Genomic DNA, 24,995 nt, shown 5'->3' with positions numbered 1-24,995 from the left:
GTCAGGCTTGAATGCTGGGTCTCAGTCCTGTTGTCAGGCAGACTTGCTCTTCTCTTGGCCTTGGGCTTTCTTCCAGTCTTCCGTGTACCTCCCTCTCGCCCCACTCTAACTGCTGCTCCTTTTCTTTTCCCTTCATGCTCGTTTTTTTTTTTTTTTTTTTTTTGAGACAGAGTCCTGCTCTGTTGCTCAGGCTAGAGTGCAGTGGTGCGATCTCACCTCACTGCAACCTCTGCCTCCCAGGTTCAAGAGATTCTCCTGCCTCAGCCTCCCGAGTAGCTGGGATTACAGGCGCCTGCCACCGTGCCCAGCTAATTTTTGTATTTTTTTTAGTAGAGACGGGGTCTCACCATCTTGGCCAGGTTGGTCTTGAACTCCTGACCTCGTGATCCACTCACGTTGGCCTCCCAAAGTGCTGGGATTACAGGCGTGAGCCACCGTGCCCGGCCCACGCTTGTTTTTTAATTTTAAAAATATTTAAATAGACACGAGTTCTCACTATGTTGCCCAGCCTGGCCTCAAACTCCTGGGCTCAAGTGATCGTCCTGCCTCAGCCTCCCGAGTAGCTGGGACGATAGCAACACCATGCCCGGCTCTCACCCTTCTTTATCTTAAAGAATTATGTAATATTTATTTCCCTCCATCTCCAATCCCTGTCCCTTCTGAAAAGAGAAAGAGTTAATCTTAGAGGCAAAAAATAGGTATATACTCTAATGATGCCAATCTGTACAAGAGCAGGAGGTGAGAGAGCAAAGGGCTACTGGGAAGCAGAGCTCTGGCCTGGAAACAGCAGCCAGACTTGGAATCCCTGTGTGGGCCTGACTGGCGTGGGCCTGACTGGCGTGTGCCCCGGGGCAGGTTGCTGGCCCTCTCGAATCCCAGCCCCTTACCAGCTCTCACCCCAGGCCTGCAGGGTCTTCCTGCAGAATCAGAAAGGCTCGAGCAAAGCTCAGCAGTCACTGCTGGTCTCACGGAAGAGGCAGGGAAGCCAGACATTGGGGAGAATTCCCCTCGTGCTCCCTCTCCCCCAGGCCAGCACAGCTCCATAAAGCCATGTTTTGTCGAGTGGCGGGGATGAGGCATGGTGCAGAGCAAGGCTCTGCTGGTAGACTCGACAGCAAGTGAGGTCACCTTGGTCTTCTGACTTGTCAAAGGGCTTAATATCCACACCCCATGGGTGGGTTGAGATACTTGGCACATATGGTGTCTGGCACAGGGGTTCAGCAGGCATCGATGGCCATCTCCCAAGGACAGTAGGACATTCTGCTCTGCCCAGTGCCCAGCCAGTACCCCCTCCTGTCAGCCCTGGTGTCACACACAGGGGTCAGGATCAGTGTGGCTGACTACAAAGTCAAGGGCTAGAAAAATTCTTACACGCCCAGGGATGCTCTTTGCTTCGTGGACCAAAAACCATCTGTGCTAACAGAGGGAAGTCATCCAACAGATGTAAATGGGGATGCAGGATGCTACGGTCAGGCTTTGGAGATAAAAGATCCAGCAGTTCCAATTCGTGTCTATGACATTATTCTTAAAAAAATAAACACTCTGCCACTCAGTTTCTTTCATTCCCTTAGAAGCCTAGCCATGGTCTAATTCGTAAATAGTAAAGGCCTTTGATGCTGTTCATAGAAACACCAAACCTACCACACACGGAGTCCTTCTGCCCGAAGTAGGCAGCGTCAAAGAGATGATCAGCCGTCTTCTCAAAGGAGGCCAGCATCAGCACACTCTCCTTCATCTTGGCCAGGCCAAACCTAGTGATGCCCAGGACTTCACCCTGCGTCAAGGGAGAAAGAGTCACGGTGGTACTCACACCAATGGCAAAAGCTCGAAACCAAAGCACAGTGCACCTTCAATACAATCAACAAAAATCCTCCAAGACCCAACATCAGGTGTGAAAGGCCCTGGGGAGCTATGGTCCGCCCTCTGTGTCCCACTGAGGTGGTCAATCGTCGGCAACATGGAACTTCACACTTGCATCCAGATGCCATCGGAACAAAGAAGAATTGAGAACTAGAATTCAGAGACTAACTTTAAAAAAGGGGAGTATTTCTGAAGAGATTTCTTATGGCTTAAAGAACTAAAAATAAAAAGAATGTAAAAACCTCAAGTATGAAGAGAATTAATTAAATTTAGGTAATTCTACTCAAAGGAATATTGTGCCATAATTTTAAAAGTATATTTATTAAAACCATGAAACAAGATGGAAAATATTTGTGATGTTAAACAAAAAGTCAGAACAAAAACTGCATGCACAGTTTCCTGCGACTAAAGTAAAAGATGCATAAAGAATAGGACTTCACAGAAGACTTCGAACCGACAGCCTCAGGGTGGTAGGAAATGGGCCATTTCCCTCACCTGGTTTCTAAATATTCTGTAATACACTACCGACTTGCTTGGGGAAGCTTTATGAAAACCTGCTGCCCTAAGGCACAGCTAGAGGGACATACGTTTTTTTTGGAAAAGAGAGAAAAAAAAATCAAAACAACCAACCCACCCCAGCCTCCCGCCCCCAACTTCAGATCATGTTAACTTATTTTTTCCTGGGAATGGCTACAGAAGAGTGATGGATGGGTTTAATGAGAAAGAAACACCTCAACTTGCCATGGGACTCTCTGGGCTTTGGCAGTGGCTAATTTTGCTTTAGGATGGATGACATTCAGGATGAGGACGGAACCAAGCTCCAGCTCTCTTCACTCCACCAACTGGGTGTGAGTTTGCCATGAGGCTGTAACTCTCATACTGGGATTTCACCAGGACACTCAGCCTGACCAGCATACTTTGGTTTTTGAGCAATGTTCACATCGTATTTTCTCTCTATGATGGTCCTCACAGCAGCGTATTCTACATGTCTTAGAAACTCCATAGGCTTATTCTCCTGAAAGTGAGTTTCGGGATGCCCAGGCAGCCCGGGGGCCTCCTGCCCACATACCTTGTAGGTCATGAGGTCGGAGAGCAGCATCACGTGCCTCCTGTCGATGCTCATGCCGTGGTTCACCATGGTGTACTGGATTTCATTGATGATCGTTGTCCGGGCGGCCTCGATGCCCAGAGTTTTCTCCACCTACAGAGAGCCAGGAATGAGCAGAAGCAGCCCCTTCCGGGAGGCCACTGCAAATTCTCTCCACTTTCTCCCCTGCCCTGCAGTTTCAAAGCAAACCCTGTGCTGTTTTCCAGAAATGGATTGCTGGGCAATTTTTAGTTGCAGACCCAGGGCAAACGGGATGGTCAGAGAAGTATGCTGGGAGGCCGGGCACAGTGGCCCATGCCTGTAATCCCAGCACTTTGGGAGGCCGAGGCAGGCGGATCACGAGGTCAGGAGATCGAGACCATCCTGGCTAACATGGTGAAACCCCATGTCTACTAAAAATACAAAAAAAAAAATAATTAGCCGGGCGTGGTGGTGGTTGCCTGTAGTCCCAGCTACTCGGGAGGCTGAGGCAGGAGAATGGCGTGAACCCGGGAGGCAGAGCTTGCAGTAAGCAGAGATCACGCCACTGCACTCCAGCCTGGGCAACAGAGCAAGCTTCCATCTCAAAAAAAAAAAAAAATATATATATATATAAAAATAAATAAATAAAAAAGAAGTATGCTGGGAACCAGTGGACTGCAGATGGCACAAGGAAGACAGCCTAACCCTAAGGCGACCCCGTGGGCTGAGTAGTACCTCATAGGTGTTATTGGAGGTGGTTCGGGTGCCCTTCACACCGTGCGTGGCCATGACTGCCCGCAGGTTATCACCTTCCACCAGAAGCTTGTACTTCTCCTTTCCACTCTGCTCGTCAATGTGGATGACAGCTCTGGACACCTCTGGAATGCCCTGCACCACCACCTAGATTCAGAGACAGAGAAAGCTGTGAGGACAGGGTGAGCCATGCCCTGGGCTGATCACCTTGATCACCCCAGCTTTCAGCAGTGGTCATCTGTGACACACTAGAGGTAGTTTTAGGGATAAGGGAGAACAGAAGTTGTTCAGGGGACTGCACCTCATCCTAACATCAGTTTTTTGATAGAACAGAGAGGAATCTAACAGACTAACTCCTTGGGGATAAGGCCAAGAAGAAATGAAGAAATGGGACTAAGTGACAAAGTCCTTAGGTCCCAGCCCTGGGTGTCACACCACAGGGAGATGCTGGGTCTCCATGAGAAGCGACTTCTGTTTCACCTTGGGGAGATCCTCTTTCAGGAACTGCAGCACGTAGTACATGGAGCTCTTGCTGTTCTCTCTGGGGGTGACACACACCACAGCCTCACCGTGAACAGCCACGTCACCGGGCTTCACACGGAGCTTGGATGTGCAGATGGAATATCTCACTGTCTCAGCGTTCACCTGCAACATGGCCAGGTGTAGGTGTTACTGATTCCAGTGTTTTTCTTTGTTTATTTCATTATTGCCCCTCTAAGAAATCCTTTTAGTCAGGTTCGTTCTAAGCACCCCCCACCCGCACCATGAAATTAATACCATAGATATGCTACATATCTGTTTTATGTACTATATGTGTATATATATCTGTGCTTTATTCATAAAGAGTAGTTTTTTTCACCCACAACAAAATATTTGCCCTTGAAAATTCATGCTCAGTTCATGGCAACACACGCAGCCTCTGTGGGAAGCTCTAGGGAGGCTGGAGGTTGGAGGCCAGGCTAATTAAAAGCTTCCATGGGGCCTCCCCTTTACCTGACACTTTCACAATGGTTCATGTGCTACGTTCCTGGATACAACTCATCTCTTCTGCAAAGGAGCCACAAGGCAGGCAGCAAGAGACAGGCTAGAGAAATCCCTAAACTGGAAAGCGGGTTGCTGCATTTCAGAGTCAACTGTTATATGGGTAACATATGAACTTGATGCGTGAGAGAACGAGTTGACAGAATGTGTTTTAAGGGCTAGTACAGCTTTGACTACCCGAGAGAAAGAAGAGGGTGTCGGGAAGTTACTCAGTTTGCACCCCAAGTTGGTCTGTTTGTGAGAAAGGCTGATCAGCTTTCAACTGTTTCCTATTACCCATGCATGCCAGTTTAAGAAGCCAGGTTAATCTCCCCATCTAAAAACATTTACTGAACTTCCTAGGCTAGCTGCCATGCTGGGCGCTGGGGACCCACAGATGAGTAAGACACAGCGAGCCCTAGGGTCCTTCCAGACACTGGGAAGAGGGACAACAAGACCACTTATCATAATACCGTGTCACAGTGAACTGGTATTGCAGTCTGCACAAAATTTCAACTAATTTTCTGTGTGTCTTTAGATGGGTATATTTGTATCAAGGTCAGGTTTAGAAAGAAAATGTGAGGGGACAACAGAATCACAAAAACCAGAAACCAAACAGAAGGTTCTGCAATGCTTCCTCTGTCTTGCTTAGCTCTTGCCCTAGTTTATCAGTACCTATCTTGGGACTAACAGGATGACTTCCTCTCTACATTTAATTATGTGACTCACTTCCAGTCTCAGAAGCCTAATCCGTTCCAGGGAGAGCTTGACGAGAATAAAGCAGTCATCAGGAAGAAACACTTCTTCAATATACTCGGAAATCTGGAGTGTCAAAAGATCAGACTGTTAATCAGCCGCTTTCCCCTTTCCTAAGAGCACGCGACTGCTTGCTTTTTTTGAAGAGCTTGAGTAGTGTGGACGCCACAGGCTGGTCAATAGATGGCAGCTGATTTTTACACTTCCTTGCAACATTGCTGAGCTAGTTTTCTTGTTATCAATAGGGATTTCTTCTTACCTCTCCCAAGAGGGTTTTCTCAATTCTCCCTTTCACGAGGCGAGCATAATCCGCGTCATCATCCTTGTCTAGCTGTGCTGTGATAATTGGAGTGCTGTTGAGAAGCAAAGGAAAAATGGCACTAGCACAAGGGAGGAGCCTATTTGAAGACCACTGCTTTGTTAAACCCAAGCGCTATTTAGAATCATAATGTTACTAGCAACCCCAGTTTACTGAGCAAGCTCTGCCTCCCAGGTTCATGCCATTCTCCTGCCTCAGCCTCCGGAGTAGCTGGGACTACAGGCGCTCGCCACCACGCCCAGCTAATTTTTTGTACTTTTAGTGGAGACGGGGTTTCACCATGTTAGCCAGGATGGTCTTGATCTCCTGACCTCGTGATCTGCCCGCCTCAGCCTCCCAAAGTGCTGGGATTACAGGCGTGAGCCATTGCGCCCAGCCGAGTATCTTTCATTTAATGCTACGTATTATCATTTTGTTAAATATAGGTCATAGGTAAAAATCATTATTTTTGTCATCAAAGGCATTGTAATACATTTCTATTTCTTCTAGCCTTAGATCAACTAGAAATCCCATCATGAAATCACCAGGGGCTCACAGAATATGACCACAGGGCAAGTGGCAGACACTTCAGTCAGGCCTAGTTAGGCTGGAATAATGACATCAAAAGGATGAAATCTCCACTGACACATTGCTCCAATTTTTCCAGTCATTTTTAACATTTTCTCTCTTCATGTTACTTGTGGCCATAACAAAACCATTGCTTCTATTTTGACTGTATCCAGTTTAGACTTTTTCTTGAGTTGCTTTTTTAAAAACCAAAATAGGATTAACACAACAAGCATGCCACCCAGAGTTTATCACACATATGCATGTGACACGAGGATCATTGTTTCTCAGGAAACAGGACAGGCATGTGTGGAACAAGAGGGAAATGAAAGCAGGCACCTGATGGCCTTGGAAGCGTTGATGATCTCTTTAATCCGGGGCACGCCCAGGGTGATGTTCATGGAGGCCACGCCTGCAAAGTGGAAAGTCTTCAGGGTCATCTGGGTGCCTGGCTCACCAATGCTCTGGGCACACAGAGCGCCCACTGCAGAACCTGGCTCCATCTGTGCCCTAGAAGGCAAAGGTATGGATGAGAATGCAGCATGCCAAAGAAAAGTCCAGCAAAACTGCTGGGGAGAGGCTTCTGGTTATCACCTTTCAACAGAGAATATAGATCCTATTAGGGTCGGGAAGGGTATGTTTGTGACAGAGAAAAAGCCTGGCGTAGACCAGAAATAGGTGCACACAGGGGAAAGTAATGGTCAGAGAGGGGGCAGCAGTGCAACTCAATTCTGCATGGCTGCTTGTGGTCAGCATGTAATGGATACAGAAAATCTAAGTGGTCTGCTAACCAATGGTACTGACGGCAAACAGAGCAGTGGCATCTGCCATATTCGTTAGCAGTTTCCCCATGGAGAGAAGACACCAAGAAATTTCCTTGCAATTATTTCTGTATCTTGGAGCATTCAGCCTGGCAATTCATCAGACCCCCCTAGAGAAAATGTGACAGAATCTGATCAAATACTGGCAGTTAACAAGTGAGCTGGTGCAGGGTTTTGTACACATGGGGAAACAGAAGGGATACGTGAGACCTACGTGGATGACTGTCAGTCCAAGACAAAAGCATCCCTACCTCATGTACTTGTCCCTACAGGTCTCCAGAAACTTTTCTACTTGGGTGGGGGTGATGCGGTCCAGCTGGTACAGCACACGGGGCTGGGAGAATACAAGCCAAGCACAGAGTTAGGGCCGGCAGCACCTGCAAACAGCTCGGGGTTCTAACGCGTCTTGGAGGGATATTACCTCTGTTGTGCCGTTATCATTGATGCCATATTTATCTCTGGTTTTCTTGATCTTCTCAGAGACTCCCTTAATGAATTTTTTTATTTCCTGAAAGATTACACAGCAAACATCATTTGTAAGTTTCACAGTCATGCAGATGACATAATTCATTTCATAAACCTCAGTTGTATATGACAAGTCCATCATATTTTAGTGTTAGCTCCATATATAGTATAAACGACCCAATCTGGATACTGCTTCTACTACGAAGTGGTTTTCCAAAGAACACACCACACTGTCCATACCCCAGACACACACTCCATTGGTTAATGTGTCTCTAAGGCCTTCTCCTCCAACTGCTTTCATGGCACTACCTACAGAGACCACAAAGTGCGTGGGAGCCTTCGTTCTTGCTCTCCCACGTGCCACGAGGGCTATAAGAACACAGCTTAGGACAGGTACAACTGAAGCATTTATACTCTTCTTCTATAGATTAATTTTTGAGGGTTTCTTCTGAAGGTGTTATGATCAGTTTAAATACTACCAACTAAAGCATAGCTTTGTTGACAGTAAATGCATTTCAAACACATTTTGAGCTTACCTTCATTTCAAAGAAAACACTCCCCAAACCCAGCTTATCTTTTCCCCTCTGGTAACCACCTCTCCCCACAGGCCTAGGCCTACACTGTCTTCCCACACACAATTAGAAGTCTGTAAGGATTCCTGGAAACCACTGTCAAAGCCAGATGTGAAGCATCAGTATATGCTGCGATTCCCACTGTATTTAAGAACAGCACTCTCAGCCCCAGGAGGATGACCAAGTACAGTAAGTAGAAGGTGAAAAATACACAGGTAGAAGATCAGAGCTGGGCTAGAGACTACAGCCCTGACTCAGGTTTTCTGGCAACCACTCAAATGGGTAAAACTATCTGTTTTAGGATTTACAGTGTGTCTGTGAAATAGACCCAGCCCATCACCACTCCTAAAGCCAGGATCAGCCAGCACCTTCTCCTGGAGAGTGCTCACAGGGAAGGAGCACTTACAGAGGAGCGGTTAACATCCTGCTCACAGTGGGTCAATCATCACGGGCTACAGACTGGCTCTTAAAGAAATTCTCAGGGTGAGCTGATGGCACCTGCCATGCAGTAGCAACCATCCTCCAGAGGCCATTATCCTGCCATCCTGGGAGCTGGCATCGGCTGCTCTGGTGTGGCCTAGGGACGGGATAGTCTCTGAGAATATGGGGAAGAGGAGATAGACTGCCCCTCCTTTGTAGCAGCAAGGAAATCACAGTGGCGGTAAGCTTGAATGGCACTCTGGCCAAATGCAGGCATCCAGCTGCTCTGTGTGTCTGGATGAGTACAGACGCCCACACATGGCGGACAAGCAGCTTGAGGGCAGACTGCATACTGTGGTGGCCGAGAAGCCTCGTGAGGTTCTGTTTCTTGATTCTAGGGTAGGCTGAGGGTCCCCCAGAGAGAAGGCCAGCATGCCCTGCCCAAAGTGCACTCAGCCTGTTAAAAGGCTGAAAATGCCGAAGCCTGAACCAGGAGCCCATTTTTGCAAAAATAAAATCCTATAAGGTACCCACAGACAGCTTAAGACTTCCTAGCCCCATTCTATCCTAACCTTGCAAAAAGAAATCTCATTAGCCTCCTAACTAGCCATTTCTAGTTACTATCCTTTCTACAAGCAAACCGCTAGAACTTTATGTTCTTGTTAAAATAGCCTTAGCATCTGTGTCCACATGGTCTTATGCCTTTCCCAGCCAGCTGCTGCCCAGCTTGGCAAGACCTCCCTGTGAGGTGGCATGGCTTTAGCCCCACCACCCTAGAGCAGAAGGCACTGAAGGCCTGAATGAGGTCGGCGCTTGGCCAAGGCAACCAACCTCTCCGTGAAGTCAGATGCTTTCTTCAAAGTCTTTTCTCTGAACAGGGGTTTCTTCAATGTAATCTTTGCCTACTGGGAAATTCTGTCTGTCTCCCAGGAGCCCAGGCGGCCAAGGGGCTACCTCGGGGGCCCATCACATCCTGGCCGTCAGTTCCCATGAATACTGCTTTCTCATGACTGTCTGTGTTGGCCCACTCTCTTTCTTCCCACTGAGAAAGTGCAGAGGCCCACGAAGGGTGACCCTGCAGCCCAATCATTGTTTTACATAGAAAGGGTTTTTTATTTAAGAAGTTTTACCAGCTAGGTGCGGTAGCTCATGCCTGTAATCCCAGCACTTTGGCAGGCTGAAGCGGGTGGATCACCTGAGGTCAGGAGTTGGAGACCAGCCTGGCCAACAAGGTGAAACCCCGTCTCTACTAAAAATACAAAAATTAGCTGGGCATGGTGGCATGTGCCTGTAGTCCCAGCTATTTGGGAGGCTGAGGCAGGAGAATCACTTGAACCCAGGAGGCGGAGGTTGCAGTGAGCTGAGATTGTGCCACTGCACTCTAGCCTGGGCGACAGAATGAGACTGTCTCAGGAAAAAAAAAAACCAAACTTTTATTAATTCGCAAGAACTTTAGAGTTCTCAAGAAACTCTTTTTAAAGAGAAACTCTCCTGATTCCTTGTTATTAATGATGAGTCTGACACCATGTTTTCAGATACAGTTACCTTTTGCAAACCAGAGATGAAAAACAAAGCTGGAGAGGGCAGTGGGACAACCTCTCCTGGCATGGCTCTAACAGAATATTCAAAGGCATTTGCACTTGCTGCCACTGAATTTTTCCTCTATATATTCAGTATAAGAGGGGGCTTTGCCTGACAGTGGCTGGGTCCTTTTGAGAAAGGTCCCGAAAGCCCTCTTGGCCCAGATGTTGCCATTTGATCACCAGTTGTTAAAAGCTGCCTTACCTGTTGGCACGGGAAAAACATGAGCAGAACCTAAGGCCAAGCCTTAGACCCAGAAGGTTTTCATCTGCAAGGCACTGTGCACACATAGGGAGTAAAAATAACACACTTAAAACAATCTGCCGGCTTAGGCACTGGGAATGACATAGCTCAGCTTTCACCCCAATGGACACACTTCCTGTGGGTTTGCTGAATGACTTTCCCTACACAAAGGTTCTGGAAATCAGGTTTAAAAATAAAAAAAGAAAAACAGCTCACTTTTTGGAAATGAAAACTGAAACAATCTGCTAAAAATTCACACTGAGTCAACCCATGCATACTAGAGGGAATGAACTCACAACATGGCTATTGGCAGGCAATTCATCACACGATTAACCAGAAGTTAGCGTCTCATGCTCCACAGCAGGCCTATTTGCACGGGCATTCTCCTCTGGCAGGGACCTGGGTTCAATGCCACTCAGGAGTGCCTCTGTCACCTCAGCTCTGATATGGGCTAGGGCTGGAGAACATTTCACGGGCTCAGACACATCTGTTCTGGCTAGTGGATTTTGGACCCTCTCAGCAAATCTGAGCTCATCAGATTGTGAGCTGCCAGTGGCAAGGACATGTTTAGTCATCCTTGCATCCCCAGGATCTGTGGACTGTGTGACATATGGTGAGTGCTAAACCAGTGCTCACTGAATAAACAAATGCTGCCGGGTAGGAGGTCACCTGTGTTAAACCTTTTCAAGGGCAAGAAAGGAACCAGTCCAAAGCAAAGCAATGTTTGCCAGAACCGGGACAGAAACCTGCTCTCTCTGGTGCTGGCAAATGCTGGGGTGCTGCTGGAGTGGGCCCTTTCTGTTGGCGTTCACAGCATGCTAAGTACGTTACCTCGTTATAGCTTTCATAACCTGTTTCAGTTAAGGTCTTCGAGGACAAACAGATAAATACGTAAACATGAGAGTGAAGAAAAACCAAATTACAACTCTAATTTGTTAGTTAAAAAAAAAGAATAAGAAAGCCTTTGGAGGAGCAAAACAGACAAAGGCACCCAGCCTTGCCACACTCCTGATTTTAAAATCTGGAAGAGTCTCTTTTTCACCTTTCACACCTTGACACATGAACACAAGAAGCAAGGAGCTTCCTTAACACAAATATTCTTATTTAAGCTTCACTCGCTGTTTTTATTTTTGATCTACTGAAAGAGATACATTCTTCTTTGGCCTGCTGATCTTGTGCTACATTTGAATTACTATTTAGTACACAAAGGAAACCATTTACTGATTTCTGTATCCCTTTGCTTTTGATCCTAACCATGATTATAAACATGAAGGAGCTGCCTGAGCAGGTCAGAACCATAAAAAAAAACAAAAAACAAATGAGCCAAAAAACCTTAAGAGGGTATCAAGGTAACAGCTCCCTGGAAGAATAGAAAAGGCTGATTCAATGGATTTTTGATCCACAATACAGCAAAAGAAAGAGCAGTTTAAAATAAATGGTATCAAAACAAGACTACTAGTACTAATAATTATTGGGATTCAGAATGATTGAGGGAAGAGTTGGCTCACAGGATAGAGTAGGTAGGCTGGTGTTAGGGACAGCGCTCAAACAAAATCAGCATTTTTCTTCTAAAAGGGGAAAAAAACATTTTTCTTCTAATAGGGAAATGGCTTGAGTGAAAGACATAAACTAAGAAAGTCATGAGATAAATTCTGCATGTTGGCTGGTGAGATTTTGCCTTGGCCATTTTTGAATGACTGCCTGTCATTTTTTTTTTTTTTTTGAGATGGAATCTTGCCCTGTTGCCCACGCTGAAGTGCAGTGGTGCCATCCTGGCGTACTGCAACCTCCGCCTCTCGGGTTCAAGCGATTCTCCTGCCTCAGCCTCCCGAGCTGGGATTACAGGTGCCCGCCACCACGCCTGGCTAATTTTTGTATTTTTAGTAGAGACAGGGTCTCATCGTGTTGGCCAATCTGGTTTCGAACTCCTGACCTCAAGTGATCCACCTGCCTCGGCCTCCCAAAGTGCTGGGATTACAGGCATGAGTCACCACGCCTGGCCCATTCTTGAACTTTCTAACAAAGGAACAACCCTACCTTAAAAAACAAAAACCCAGCTTATAAAATCCACTTGCCAGCCCTTGGCAAACAGAGTTCTTTATGACAGCCAGGCTGGGTGCAGTAGCCAGCACCTGGCAGAGCTTACCTGCAGGAAGCTGTCCTGGCAGCAGAGGAACTCACTCTTCTTCATGATGGACTCTGTGGTCAGGATCAGCTCGTTTTTGCTGAGAGCAGGCTCACTCGGACACGGGAAGACTGCCTCGAGTATTAAAAGAAAATTACATTATGTGTGGGTGCCACAGAGAGCGGACGGTAGTAGATGAGAGAACTTACAAAGGATAAAATGACCTTACCCAAGGTGAGCTTTTAGCAACCTGTGATTTTTCTTTCAAAACAAATTGTGGACTCTACCTTTCATGTGAAGGTGAAAACTGGATAAATGGATACTCCATCCTACACAAAAATTTCTGGGCTATTCAGCAGGTATTGTCCCATCACTCCCCAGCCTTCGCCACCCCGCTGCCCCCCACCAGATTTACATTAAAAATATAAACTGTTATTTAAAAAACTCAAACATTTCAAGAGTGAAAATATTCTCCCACTTCTGAAGCTCATAAATTTCTTTTTTTTTTTTTGAGATGGAGTCTTGCTGGATTGCCAAGGCTGGAGAGCAATGGTGCCACCTTGGCTCACTGCAACCTCTGCCTCCCAGGTTCAAGTGATTCTCTTGCCTCAGCCTCCCGAGTAGCTGGGACTATAGGCAAGCGCCACCACGTACGACTAATTTTTTTGTATTTTTAGTAGAGACGGGGTTTCACCATGTTGGCCAGGCTGGTTTCGAACTCCTGACCTCAAGTGATATGCCCGCCTCGGCCTCCCAAAGAACTAGGATTATAAGCGTGAGCCCCGGCAGAATTTCCTCTTTTTTCCTCTCCTCTGCTTTGTCCAAGTTGACTCAATGTTTTAATGGCTGCATTATTATTCTTTTGTATAGACAGACCATCATGTATTTGAACTATCCTCTACTGATGGGTTTGCCTTTACTGTAAGCAGCCTAGAAAAAACATTCTTGGCATAGTTAGACCATTTCTAGAGAACAAAAGGAGTTTCTGTAAGGGAAACTATTGGGTCAAAAGGGACACGTATTTAAAACTCAGAATGATATTCTCCAACTACTCTCCAAAAAGGTTGTTCCAAGTTATATTCTCAAAGTATGTGAAGTGTGCCTGCTTTTCAATGCCCATGACTTATAAAACTGGTCTCTGGTATGCTCTACTTGACACAGAGCAAAACCAAACAAAGCCCTCTTCTGTTGGCATTTGATTACTACCAACACTAGACTTTCAACTGAAAACAACTTTTTTTTCATCTTTTTTTTTTTTTTTTTAAGACAGGGTCTTGCTCTGTCACCCAGGCTGGAATGTAGTGGTGAGATCAGCTCACTGTGGCCTTAAATTTCTGGGCTTAAGGATTCACCTGCCCCAGCCTCCTGAGTAGCTGGAACTTCAGGAGCATGCCATCACCCCTGGCTAATTCTTTTTTTTTTTTTTGAGATGCAATCTCGCTCTGTTGCCAGGCTGGAGTGCAGTGGTGCGATCTCGGTTCATTACAACCTCCAACTCCCTGGGGTTCAAGCGATTCTCCTGCCTCAGCCTCCCGAGTAGCTGGGATTACAGGCATGCACCACCACACCCAGCTAATTTTTGTATCTTTAGTAGAGACGGGGTGTCACCATGTTGGCCAGGATGGTCTCGATCTCTTGATCCTGTGATCTGCCTGATGTCTGGCTAATTCTTTAAAAAATATTTTTTTAGAGATAGAGTTTTTCCTCTGTTGCCCAGGCTGATCTCAAACTTCTCGCCTCAAGTGATTCTCCTGCCTTGGCCTCCCAAATTGCTAGGATTCTAGGTGTAAGCCACTGCGCCTGGCCTTTTTCCTTTAAATATTGGAAATTAAAACAAAACAAAAAACTTTTTTCTTTTTTTTATAGAGATGGGATCTCACTTTGCTGCCCAGGCTAGTCTTAAACTCCTGGCCTCAAGTGATCCTCCTGCCTTGGCCTCCCAAAGTGCTGTGATCACAGGCATAAGCCATTGTGCCTGGCCTTCCCTTTTAATATCGGAAAATTATACAGAGTAACACAAAGAAAAGAGATACTAATCCAGTGCTTGGGATTATAAATACTGAAGTATTTATTAACTGCAAGTGATAGTCCAAACAGTACTTCCATCCTAAAGAAACATCCTTAAAAACACTCTAACCCCAGATATAATGCTAAATCTTACTTTGATGTTGTCCAGAACCCTTTTAAACTCCAAAGGTTCATCTTTTCCCTCCATAGCTGCAGGATCTAAGCCATCTCCTCCATAAATGAACTGGATAATATCGCCAGTAGAGCTTCGGACTGTCAGATCATACTGGGAGCAAAGATCTTCAAGAGATTTGACAAGCCTTCGCTAAAGGAAAAGGAGGAAAAAGCTCAGCTGCTTAGAGAAGACTAATCACATGTGGAGAGGATAAGATTTGCAACTCAAGAGTCTCAAGGTTACAAGCACTTTAATCACATAAAAATACTTTATTAGAAACCCTTTAAAAAGAGTCCTCTCACCCCAAGAACAAGAGCAAGAATGCCTTACTAGCCTGTGCAGTGGGATTTGGAATATGCTCCAACCTCCAGCATTTTAGTGTATTTTAGAACACATGCAATTTAAACCGCATCACCCACAAAGAACTCTGCAAACACTGTTTTCCTAGGCTGTTTTACCTTCCTTCTCTTTCTCCCTAAGGTATAAATTAATGCAATAGCTTTGCATTTCTAAACAGAACTTAAGCCAGGACCCCTGCAGACTTCAATATGAATTACAGAGGATCAGGTGCAGGCCCTCTTCTGGGACAGAGGGGGAAGAAGAGAGAACAGGGACAGTATTGTGTCTGAACCAGCAGGCAGCAATGACTTCTCAAATCTGCTTAGGGAGAACTGTCCACCAGCTGAACACTCCAGCCAGCAATGCTATGGTGGCTCAGTGAATTAAAGGGAAAGAAATCTTCCTCTAGGCAACTTCAAAACAAAAAATCCCTTATGCCAGAACTAATTTGGTTTACGTTAACATACTGCTCTGGCAAAGTCATACTCTCTAATTCAAAAAGTAAAGACAAAAAAATTAAGTCAAAACACACATTATGGCAAGAGTGGTAAAAGTATTTCACAGTCTATTGGGTTTCTGACAAAAGCAGCATGCTCCCACACTGAAGGGCAATTTCCCATTGAAAGATGATTAATTGTATTCCACGGACGACACATAAAAAAGACGATTAAAAGTATCAGACAATGATACATGAGGTACAGGAGAGATGATGGAAATAGGCATCTACTGACTTGGAAATAGGTGTCCACTGTCACGCTAATCACAGTGTTTGTTCTGGCCCACTCATTCACATCTCTGGTTTATCTACCCTGGTTTTCCAGCTTGCAAAGGGCCATGCTTCCATAGTAGGGAGAGAGAAAAAACAAAGCCACAGCAAGTTCATGGCCCAGCAACTTGTAGTGTTGACTTTATCTGGTGTTTTAAGTAGTTAAAAACATTACTTAAAAAAAAAAAAAGCAGAAGCCTCAGTAGCCGATGCGATCAACTAGAAGAAAGAGTATCAGTGATGGAAGATGAAATGAATGAAATGAAGCGAGAAGAGAAGTTTAGAGAAAAAAGAATAAAAAGAACGAACAAACCCTCCAAGAAATATGGGACTATGTGAAAAGACCAAATCTATGTCTGATTGGTGTACCTGAAAGTGACGGGGAGAATGGAACCAAGTTGGAAAACACTCTGCAGGATATTATCCAGGAGAACTTCCCCAAACTAGCAAGGCAGGACAATATTCAAATTCAGGAAATACAGAGAATGCCACAAAGATACTCCTCGAGAAAAGCAACTCCAAGACACATAATTGTCAGATTCACCAAAGTTGAAATGAAGGAAAAAATGTTAAGGGCAGTCAGAGAGAAAGGTTGGGTTACCCACAAAGGGAAGCCCATCAGACTAACAGCGGATCTCTTGGCAGAAACTCTACAAGCCAGAAGAGAGTGGGGACCAATATTCAACATTCTTAAAGAAAAGAATTTTCAACCCAGAATTTCATATCCAGCCAAACTAAGCTTCATAAGTGAAAGAGAAATAAAATACTTTACAGACAAGCAAATGCTGAGAGATTTTGTCACCACCAGACCTGCCCTAAAAGAGCTCCTGAAGAAAGCACTAAACATGGAAAGGAACAACTGGTGCCAGCCACTGCAAAAACATGCCAAATTGTAAAGACCATCAAGGCTAGGAAGAAACTGCATCAACTAACGAGCAAAATAACCAGCTAACATCATAATGACAGGATCAAATTCACACATAACAATATTAACTTTAAATGTAAATGGGCTAAATGCTCCAATTAAAAGACACAGACTGGCAAACTGGATAAAGAGTCAAGACCCATACAGTGTGCTGTATTCAGGAAACACATCTCACATGCAGAGACACACATAGGCTCAAAATAAAGGGATGGAGGAAGATCTACCAAGCAAATAGAAAACAAAAAAAGGCAGGGGTTGCAATCCTAGTCTCTGATAAAACAGACTTTAAACCAACAAAGATCAAAAGAGACAAAGAAGGCCATTACATAATGGTAAAGGGATCAATTCAACAAGAAGAGCTAACTATCCTAAATATATATGCACCCAATACAGGAGCACCCAGATTCATAAAGCAAGTCCTTAGTGACCTACAAAGAGACTTAGACTCCCACACAATAATAATAATAGGAGACTTTAACACCCCACTGTCAACATTAGACAGATCAACGAGACAGAAAGTTAACAAGGATACCCAGGAATTGAACTCAGCTCTGCACCAAGCGGACCTAATAGACATCTACAGAATTCTCCACCCCAAATCAACAGAATATACATTCTTTTCAGCACCACACCACACCTACTCCAAAACTGACCACATAGTTGGAAGTAAAGCACTCCTCAGCAAATGTAAAAGAACAGAAATTATAACAAATTGTCTCTCAGACCACAGTGCAATCAAACTAAAACTCAGGATTAAGAAACTCACTCAAAACCACTCAACTACATGGAAACTGAACAACCTGCTCCTGAGTGACTACTGGGTAAATAATGAAACGAATGCAGAAATAAAGATGTTCTTTGAAACCAACAAGAACAAAGACACAACATACCAGAATCTCTGGGACACATTCAAAGCTGTGTGTAGAGGGAAATTTACAGCACTAAATGCCCACAAGAGAAAGCAGGAAAGATCTAAAATTGACACCCTAACATCACAATTAAAAGAACTAGAGAAGCAAGAGCAAACACATTCAAAAGCTAGCAGAAGGCAAGAAATAACTAAGATCAGAGCAGAACTGAAGGAAACAGAGACACAAAAAACCCTTCAAAAAATTAATGAATCCAGGAGCTGGTTTTTTGAAAAGATCAACAAAATTGATAGACTGCTAGCAAGATTAATAAAGAAGAAAAGAGAGAAGAATCAAACAGACGCAATAAAAAATGATAAAGGGGATATCACCACCGATCCCCCAGAAATACAAACTACCATCAGAGAATACTATAAACACCTCTACGCAAATGAACTAGAAAATCTAGAAGAAATGGATAAATTCCTCGACACATACATCCTCCCAAGACTAAATCAGGAAGAAGCTGAATCTCTGAATAGACCAATAGCAGGCTCTGAAATTGAGGCAATAATCAATAGCTTACCAACCAAAAAAAGTCCAGGACCAGATGGATTCACAGCCGAATTCTACCAGAGGTACAAAGAGGAGCTGGTACCATTCCTTCTGAAACTATTCCAATCAATAGAAAAAGAGGGAATCCTCCCTAACTCATTTTATGAGGCCAGCATCATCCTGATACCAAAGCCTGGCAGAGACACAACCAAAAAAGAGAATTTTAGACCAATATCCTTGATGAACATTGATGCAAAAATCCTCAATAAAATACTGGCAAACCGAATCCAGCAGCACATCAAAAAGCCTATCCACCATGATCAAGTGGGCTTCTTCCCTGGGATGCAAGGCTGGTTCAATATATGCAAATCAATAAATGTAATCCAGCATATAAACAGAACCAAAGACAAAAACCACATGATTATCTCAATAGATGCAGAAAAGACCTTTGACAAAATTCAACAATGCTTCACGCTAAAAACTCTCAATAAATTAGGTATTGATGGGATGTATCTCAAAATAATAAGAGCTATCTATGACAAACCCACAGCCAATATCATACTGAATGGGCAAAAACTGGAAGCATTCCCTTTGAAAACGGGCACAAGACAGGGATGCCCTCTCTCACCACTCCTATTCAACATAGTGTTGGAAGTTCTGGCCAGGGCAATCAAGCAGGAGAAGGAAATAAAGGGCATTCAATTAGGAAAAGAGGAAGTCAAATTGTCCCTGTTTGCAGATGACATGATTGTATATCTAGAAAACCCCATCATCTCAGCCAAAAATCTCCTCAAGCTGATAAGCAACTTCAGCAAAGTCTCAGGATACAAAATCAATGTACAAAAATCACAAGCATTCTTATACACCAATAACAGACAAACAGAGAGCCAAATCATGAGTGAACTCCCATTCACAATCACTTCAAAGAGAATAAAATACCTAGGAATCCAACTTACAAGGGATGTGAAGGACCTCTTCAAGGAGAACTACAAACCACTGCTCGATGAAATAAGAGAGGATACAAATGGAGAACATTCCATGCTCATGGGTAGGAAGAATCAATATCGTGAAAATGGCCATACTGCCCAAGGTAATTTATAGATTCAATGTCATCCCCATCAAGCTACCAATGTCTTTCTTCACAGAATTGGAAAAAACTACTTTAAAGTTCATATGGAACCAAAAAAGAGCCCGCATCGCCAAGTCAATCCTAAGCCAAAAGAACAAAGCTGGAGGCATCACGCTACCTGACTTCAAACTATATTACAAGGCTACAGTAACCAAAACAGCATGGTACTGGTACCAAAACAGAGATATAGACCAATGGAACATAACAAAGCCCTCAGGAATAATGCCGCATATCTACAACTATCTGATCTTTGACAAACCTGACAAAAACAAGCAATGGGGAAAGGATTCCCTATTTAATAAATGGTGCTGGGAAAACTGGCTAGCCATATGTAGAAAGCTGAAACTGGATCTCTTCCTTACACCTTATACAAAAATTCATTCAAGATGGATTAAAGACTTAAATGTTAGACCTAAAACCATAAAAACCCTAGAAGAAAACCTAGGCAATACCATTCAGAACATAGGCATGGGCAAGGACCTCATGTCTAAAACACCAAAAGCAATGGCAACAAAAGCCAAAATTGACAAATGGAATCCAATTCAACTAAAGAGCTTCTGCACAGCAAAAGAAACTACCATCAGAGTGAACAGGCAACCTACAGAATGGGAGAAAATTTTTGCAACCTACTCATCTGACAAAGGGCTAATATCCAGAATCTACAATGAACTCAAACAAATTTACAAGAAAAAAACAAACAACCCCATCAAAAAGTGGGCGAAGGATATGAACAGATACTTCTCAAAAGAAGACATTTATACAGCCAAAAGACACATGAAAAAATGCTCATCATCACTGGCCATCAGAGAAATGCAAATCAAAACCACAATGAGATACCATCTCACCCCAGTTAGAATGGCGATCATTAAAAAGTCAGGAAACAACAGGTGCTGGAGAGGATGTGGAGAAATAGGAACACTTTTACACTGTTGGTGGGACTGTAAACTAGTTCAACCATTGTGGAAGCTGGTGTGGCGATTCCTCAGGGATCTAGAACTAGAAATACCATTTGACCCAGCCATCCCATTATTGGGTATATACCCAAAGGATTATAAATCATGCTGCTATAAAGACACATGCACACGTATGTTTATAGTGGCACTATTCACAATAGCAAAGACTTGGAACCAACCTAAATGTCCAACAACGATAGACTGGATTAAGAAAATGTGGCACATATACACCATGGAATACTATGCAGCCATAAAAAATGATGAGTTCACATCCTTTGTAGGGACATGGATGAAACTGGAAACCATTATTCTCAGCAAACTATCGCAAGGACAAAAAACCAAACACCGCATGTTCTCACTAATAGGTGGAAATTGAACAATGAGAACACATGGACACAGGAAGGGGAACATCACACACCGGGGACTGTTGTGGGGTAGGGGGAGGGGGGAGGGATAGCATTAGGAGACATACCTAATGCTAATTGATGAGTTAATGGGTGCAGCACACCAACATGGCACATGTATACATATGTAACAAACCTGCACGTTGTGCACATGTACCCTAAAACTTAAAGTATAATAATAATAAAATTAAAAAAAAAATACAGTTAAATTATTGAGTGGAGAGTACAGGGACTGAAAAGACATCTTTTTCCTGTGGTCTTATGGAAGAACACAAGAAGACGTATTTTTCACTCCTCGGCCATTAGGGGTACTTTTGTGGTAAAGTTTGAGAAGCACAAACGCTGAGAAGCCTCTAGTTAGCCCTGTGCCCCAGAGTCTATTATCTCAGAGCTATACACTCTCTGAGGAAATGCTTTCCTTCTAAGCATCCAAGCCCTGCAGCAAGCACTGGAATAGGTCATTAGAGTTAATTAGAATGATATTAATAATGAGTTACATAAATAGTTGCAAAGAGAGAGGCAGAGGCCTCGCAATAACCCTCATTGTCACGTGTTAGTAAAGCGAGGCTTAGTGAGGTTGAATGACATATCCCACAATGTACTTCCAGCCATGTTCTCCTCTAACAGCGCTTTGCTATGCGTGGCTCTGGCCTGGTCTTGATCATCATAGGATGATTTGGAACATACTACATTTTTTTTGGTTGTTCATTTCCAGGGCATCTACCTTTCTAAATTTTTTCCTTTTAAATTTAACCCAAGACTAGATAAATTACAGCTCATGTGCAAAACGTGCAAACACTCAATAGTCAAAACCCACAGAGCTCTGTCCTGCTCTGTTGCTAATGGCCTACATTTCTTCAGGTTACCTGCATGTATCCCGTTTCAGCTGTCTTTACAGCCGTGTCGACTAGACCTTCCCGGCCGGCCATTGTGTGGAAGAAAAACTCAGTTGGTGTTAAACCGGAATAAAAGCTATTAGCCACAAAGCCTTTGGCAGCTGGGAGCTAAAGAGAGGTAGAAAAAAGAAAAATCAAACAAAAACAGTTCAAGGCCCATGATTCTGAAATCCACTCAAATCAGAAAATGCCCCACCTTGAGACTATAAATACCTGGCCAGTATATTCTCATGAAATGGCAGGCTTTCTTTGCCCTTTCCTTACGGAGAAATACTTTATACCAGGGACAAGTAGAATGAGGGCCCAGCCAGGGCTGGTGCTGGTGCTGGTGCCAGTGGCAGGCAAGTGGCCCAGGAGAGGGAAACCTAAGATCCAGATGCTCTCCTTAAAGTAGGTAAGCAGTCAAGGACCTCAGAGGACACCCTGTGGATGGAGGCTGCCTGCCCATTCCCTGGGAAATGACACCTTCAAGATATCCTTCCTGTGGGCCAGACCTGCCCACCTCCAAAACATAACCAAACATTGTTAATGTCTACAGGGTTTCATTCTGCGCACTGAAAATGTTCTAAAAGTAGATTGTAGTGATGGCTGCACAGCTCTGTGAATATATTAACAGTCACTGAACTGTATGCCTTACATGGGTAAATTACATATGAAGTATAATTGTAATAATTACATATGAAGTATATATGTATTTAAAGTTTATTTATTTGTAGAGATGGGGTCTCGCTATGTTGGCCAGACGAACTCCTGGCCTCAAGCAATCCTCTTGCCTTGGCCTCCCAAAGTGCTAGGATTTCAGGCATGAGACACTGTGCCCGGCCTGAAGTATATCTTAATAAAATGGCAAAAAATACATATATAAAACTCCACATGAAATTGGCCAACGGTCTTTGATCTGAATAGGTCTGTGTTCCTTGGAGGGAAGTGTAGATGAAGAGATCTTCACATTTCTACCTGATCTGCTACTGCTTACCTTTGAGTGTTTTTCAAAGTGAGGCAAGGACCTGTTTTCAAAACCGTCTGGCACTCGAGAGCCACTGATGGCCTGCTGTCCCACACAGGCAATCATCTGTGATATGTTAATGAAGGAACCTGGGGACATGGGCCAGAAATGTAACATTCATTTACCAAAATAACACTAATTGAAGTGCACGCAGATCGGAAGGGTAAAACAGGAATAGGCCCTTATGCTCAACGAGGTCATGGTCCTGGAACAGTAGAAGACAGAAATACAATCAAGACAACAAGGAGCTGTCAGGAACTCAAGAAAGGCGGAACGAGGGCGAGAGGAGCCAGGAGCATGTGTGGGTTGGAGGAAAGGCTGGGGAAGTGACAGGCGAGTCTTCAAGGAGGCTTCAGCAAGTCCAGGTTGGACTCCTGGAGGACATTATGATTTGGACATAAAGGGAGAGGGGGAGGAATTCCAAAGTGGGTAGGAAAGTAGGAAGCAAAGACAGAGAAATGGGCAAGTGTGGGCTATGTCCTGAGGGTAAGAAGCAGGAGAGCAATGGGGTAAAAGGCAGCAAAGTTAAAGAGACTGGACTTTATCCTGTTAAAAAAAAAAAGTGTACAGCAGTAGAAGCACAGAGGTTTTGATTTTGAATGCATTATCATAAAACCAAACGCTTTGAGGGCCTCGGTATCTACAAAATAAAAGAATTATGCCACATCATTAAGTACATTAAAAAATCCCTGGCTTTCTTCTTCTTCAACCTGCCTGACCTGCTGGGCTCAAGTGATCCTCCCACCTCAGCCTCCTGAGTAGCTGGGACGACAGGCACACGCCACCATGCCCAGCTAATTTTTTTTTTTTGTATTTTTTGTAGAGACGGGGTTTTGGCATATTGCCCAGGCTGATCTCGAACTCCTGGGCTCAAGCAATCAATCAGCCTCGGCCTCCCAAAGTGCTGGGATTACAGGCATGAGCCACTGCATCTGGCCTCATTTTTTTTTAAAGACCACGTTTGCCCAAAGCACCCTCAAACTCAGAATCCACACACATTACCAACAAGTTCCTCCAAAGCAGTTAAACTTCCCAAAATGCAAATAATTAAGTCTCTCTCTCTGATTTAAAAAGATCCCCTTAAATAAATGAAATGTCTGTTTGGAGCTGTGACTATCACATTTTCTGGAGCCAAACAGCCTGTACAGAGAACACACTGCCAGCAGGTGAGAGAGGGGCATGCACACCTTTGGAGCCACACAGAGCCATGGTGAGTGGGCTGTTGCTCTTGTCCAGCTCCCGGAGGCAGGCACTGCCAGCGTGGTCACGGATCACAGAGAGCTCCTTCAGGATCAGTGCCTAGTGGGAGAAAAGGAGATCCTTGGTGGGTTGTCCTCATTGTCTCTGTGGATTACAAATGTTCAATCTAACATTTAAAGAAATTTGAAAATACTGAGGGAAGATGCCCAATTTCCGATCAATAAATGTTTCAGAACCTTAGAGGAGCAAAATGCCCTGGCTATATAAACATGTGCATCTTCTACAAGGTTCTAAAATTGGTGTATAAGGCAAAAAGTTTTTCTTTTTTTTGTTTTTGTTACAGACAGGATCTCACTCTGTTGCTGAGGTTGGTGTACAATGGCATAATCACAGCTCACTGCAGCCTCAAACTCCCGGGCTCAAGTGATCCTCAGGGGATCTGCCCCAGACCCCTGAGTAGCTAGGACTACAGGTATATGTCCCTACCAGGCCTGGCTAATTTAAAAAATTTTTTTGTAGAGATGGGGTCTTGTTATACTGCCCAGGTTGGACTCGAACTCCTGGCCTCAAGGGATCTTCCTGCCTTGATTATAGGCATAAGCCACCAAGCCTGGCCTAAAATTGACAGTAATAAAAACTTGAAAAATCCGTTAAATGGCCCATAAGGTAGAATGTATGGCTTTGTGTATACTACCCTACACAACAAAATATCTGTATATAAATAGCTGTGTGGACACACACATGCACCCCATACAAATGTATAAGATAATACGTGGTATGTAAAAGAGAATTGCCTATACTGTTTGTAAATTTGTCTTTCTACTTTTTCTTGCCAAGCACACATCTGAATGTCCACAAGCTAGGCATGTGATGAGGTGACTTCACAAGAATATTCCGGCTCATGAGCTCATCCACAGTTACTCCTCAACTTACAGACTAGGATGCTGAATCAGTTACGAGTCTGGTTCCATGAAAAATTGCTGCTGCCAAGGCCTCAAGTAATTTTCTAGGAGGTACCAGTGAGGGATATCCTTTTCTCTCTCTTTAAGACTCAGTGAAAGTAAGATTAAGAATGAGCTAATGGTAAATACCTCACAAAATTCTGGTTTCTCCCTGCTTTAGAAAATGTATTTCATTAGAAAACTTCCCAATGCTTAAAGAGGCTTTCTTCCACACTCAGGTGAGTCAAAGCTCAGTGCCACGGGTTTATCGGTGAGGCAGAAGACGGCCAGGTGAACGCCT

The 24,995-nt window shown here is 44.2% G+C and overlaps 1 protein-coding gene across 1 annotated transcript in view; it reads right to left on the bottom strand.

Annotated features, from left to right (window-relative positions):
- POLR3A (RNA polymerase III subunit A) overlaps positions 1–24,995 on the bottom strand; it is a 54,642-nt gene that overhangs the window by 3,365 nt on the left and 26,282 nt on the right. Inside the window, exons 17-30 of the mRNA XM_024253986.3 lie at positions 23,741–23,852; positions 22,524–22,642; positions 21,518–21,655; positions 14,712–14,882; positions 12,572–12,685; positions 7,566–7,652; positions 7,396–7,478; positions 6,663–6,833; positions 5,718–5,811; positions 5,432–5,524; positions 4,163–4,327; positions 3,665–3,829; positions 2,930–3,061; positions 1,642–1,774 (exon numbers count right to left, since the gene is read on the bottom strand). Coding sequence (XP_024109754.1) covers positions 1,642–1,774; positions 2,930–3,061; positions 3,665–3,829; positions 4,163–4,327; positions 5,432–5,524; positions 5,718–5,811; positions 6,663–6,833; positions 7,396–7,478; positions 7,566–7,652; positions 12,572–12,685; positions 14,712–14,882; positions 21,518–21,655; positions 22,524–22,642; positions 23,741–23,852 — 1,777 coding nt within the window. The remainder of the gene's footprint in view (positions 1–1,641; positions 1,775–2,929; positions 3,062–3,664; positions 3,830–4,162; positions 4,328–5,431; positions 5,525–5,717; positions 5,812–6,662; positions 6,834–7,395; positions 7,479–7,565; positions 7,653–12,571; positions 12,686–14,711; positions 14,883–21,517; positions 21,656–22,523; positions 22,643–23,740; positions 23,853–24,995) is intronic.

The sequence above is a fragment of the Pongo abelii genome, chromosome 8 (genome assembly GCF_028885655.2).
Source record: "Pongo abelii isolate AG06213 chromosome 8, NHGRI_mPonAbe1-v2.0_pri, whole genome shotgun sequence".
Classification (NCBI taxonomy): Eukaryota; Metazoa; Chordata; class Mammalia; order Primates; family Hominidae; genus Pongo; species Pongo abelii.
Note: the sequence above shows the minus strand (reverse complement) of the source record. Positions and strands in the feature narration are given on the sequence as shown.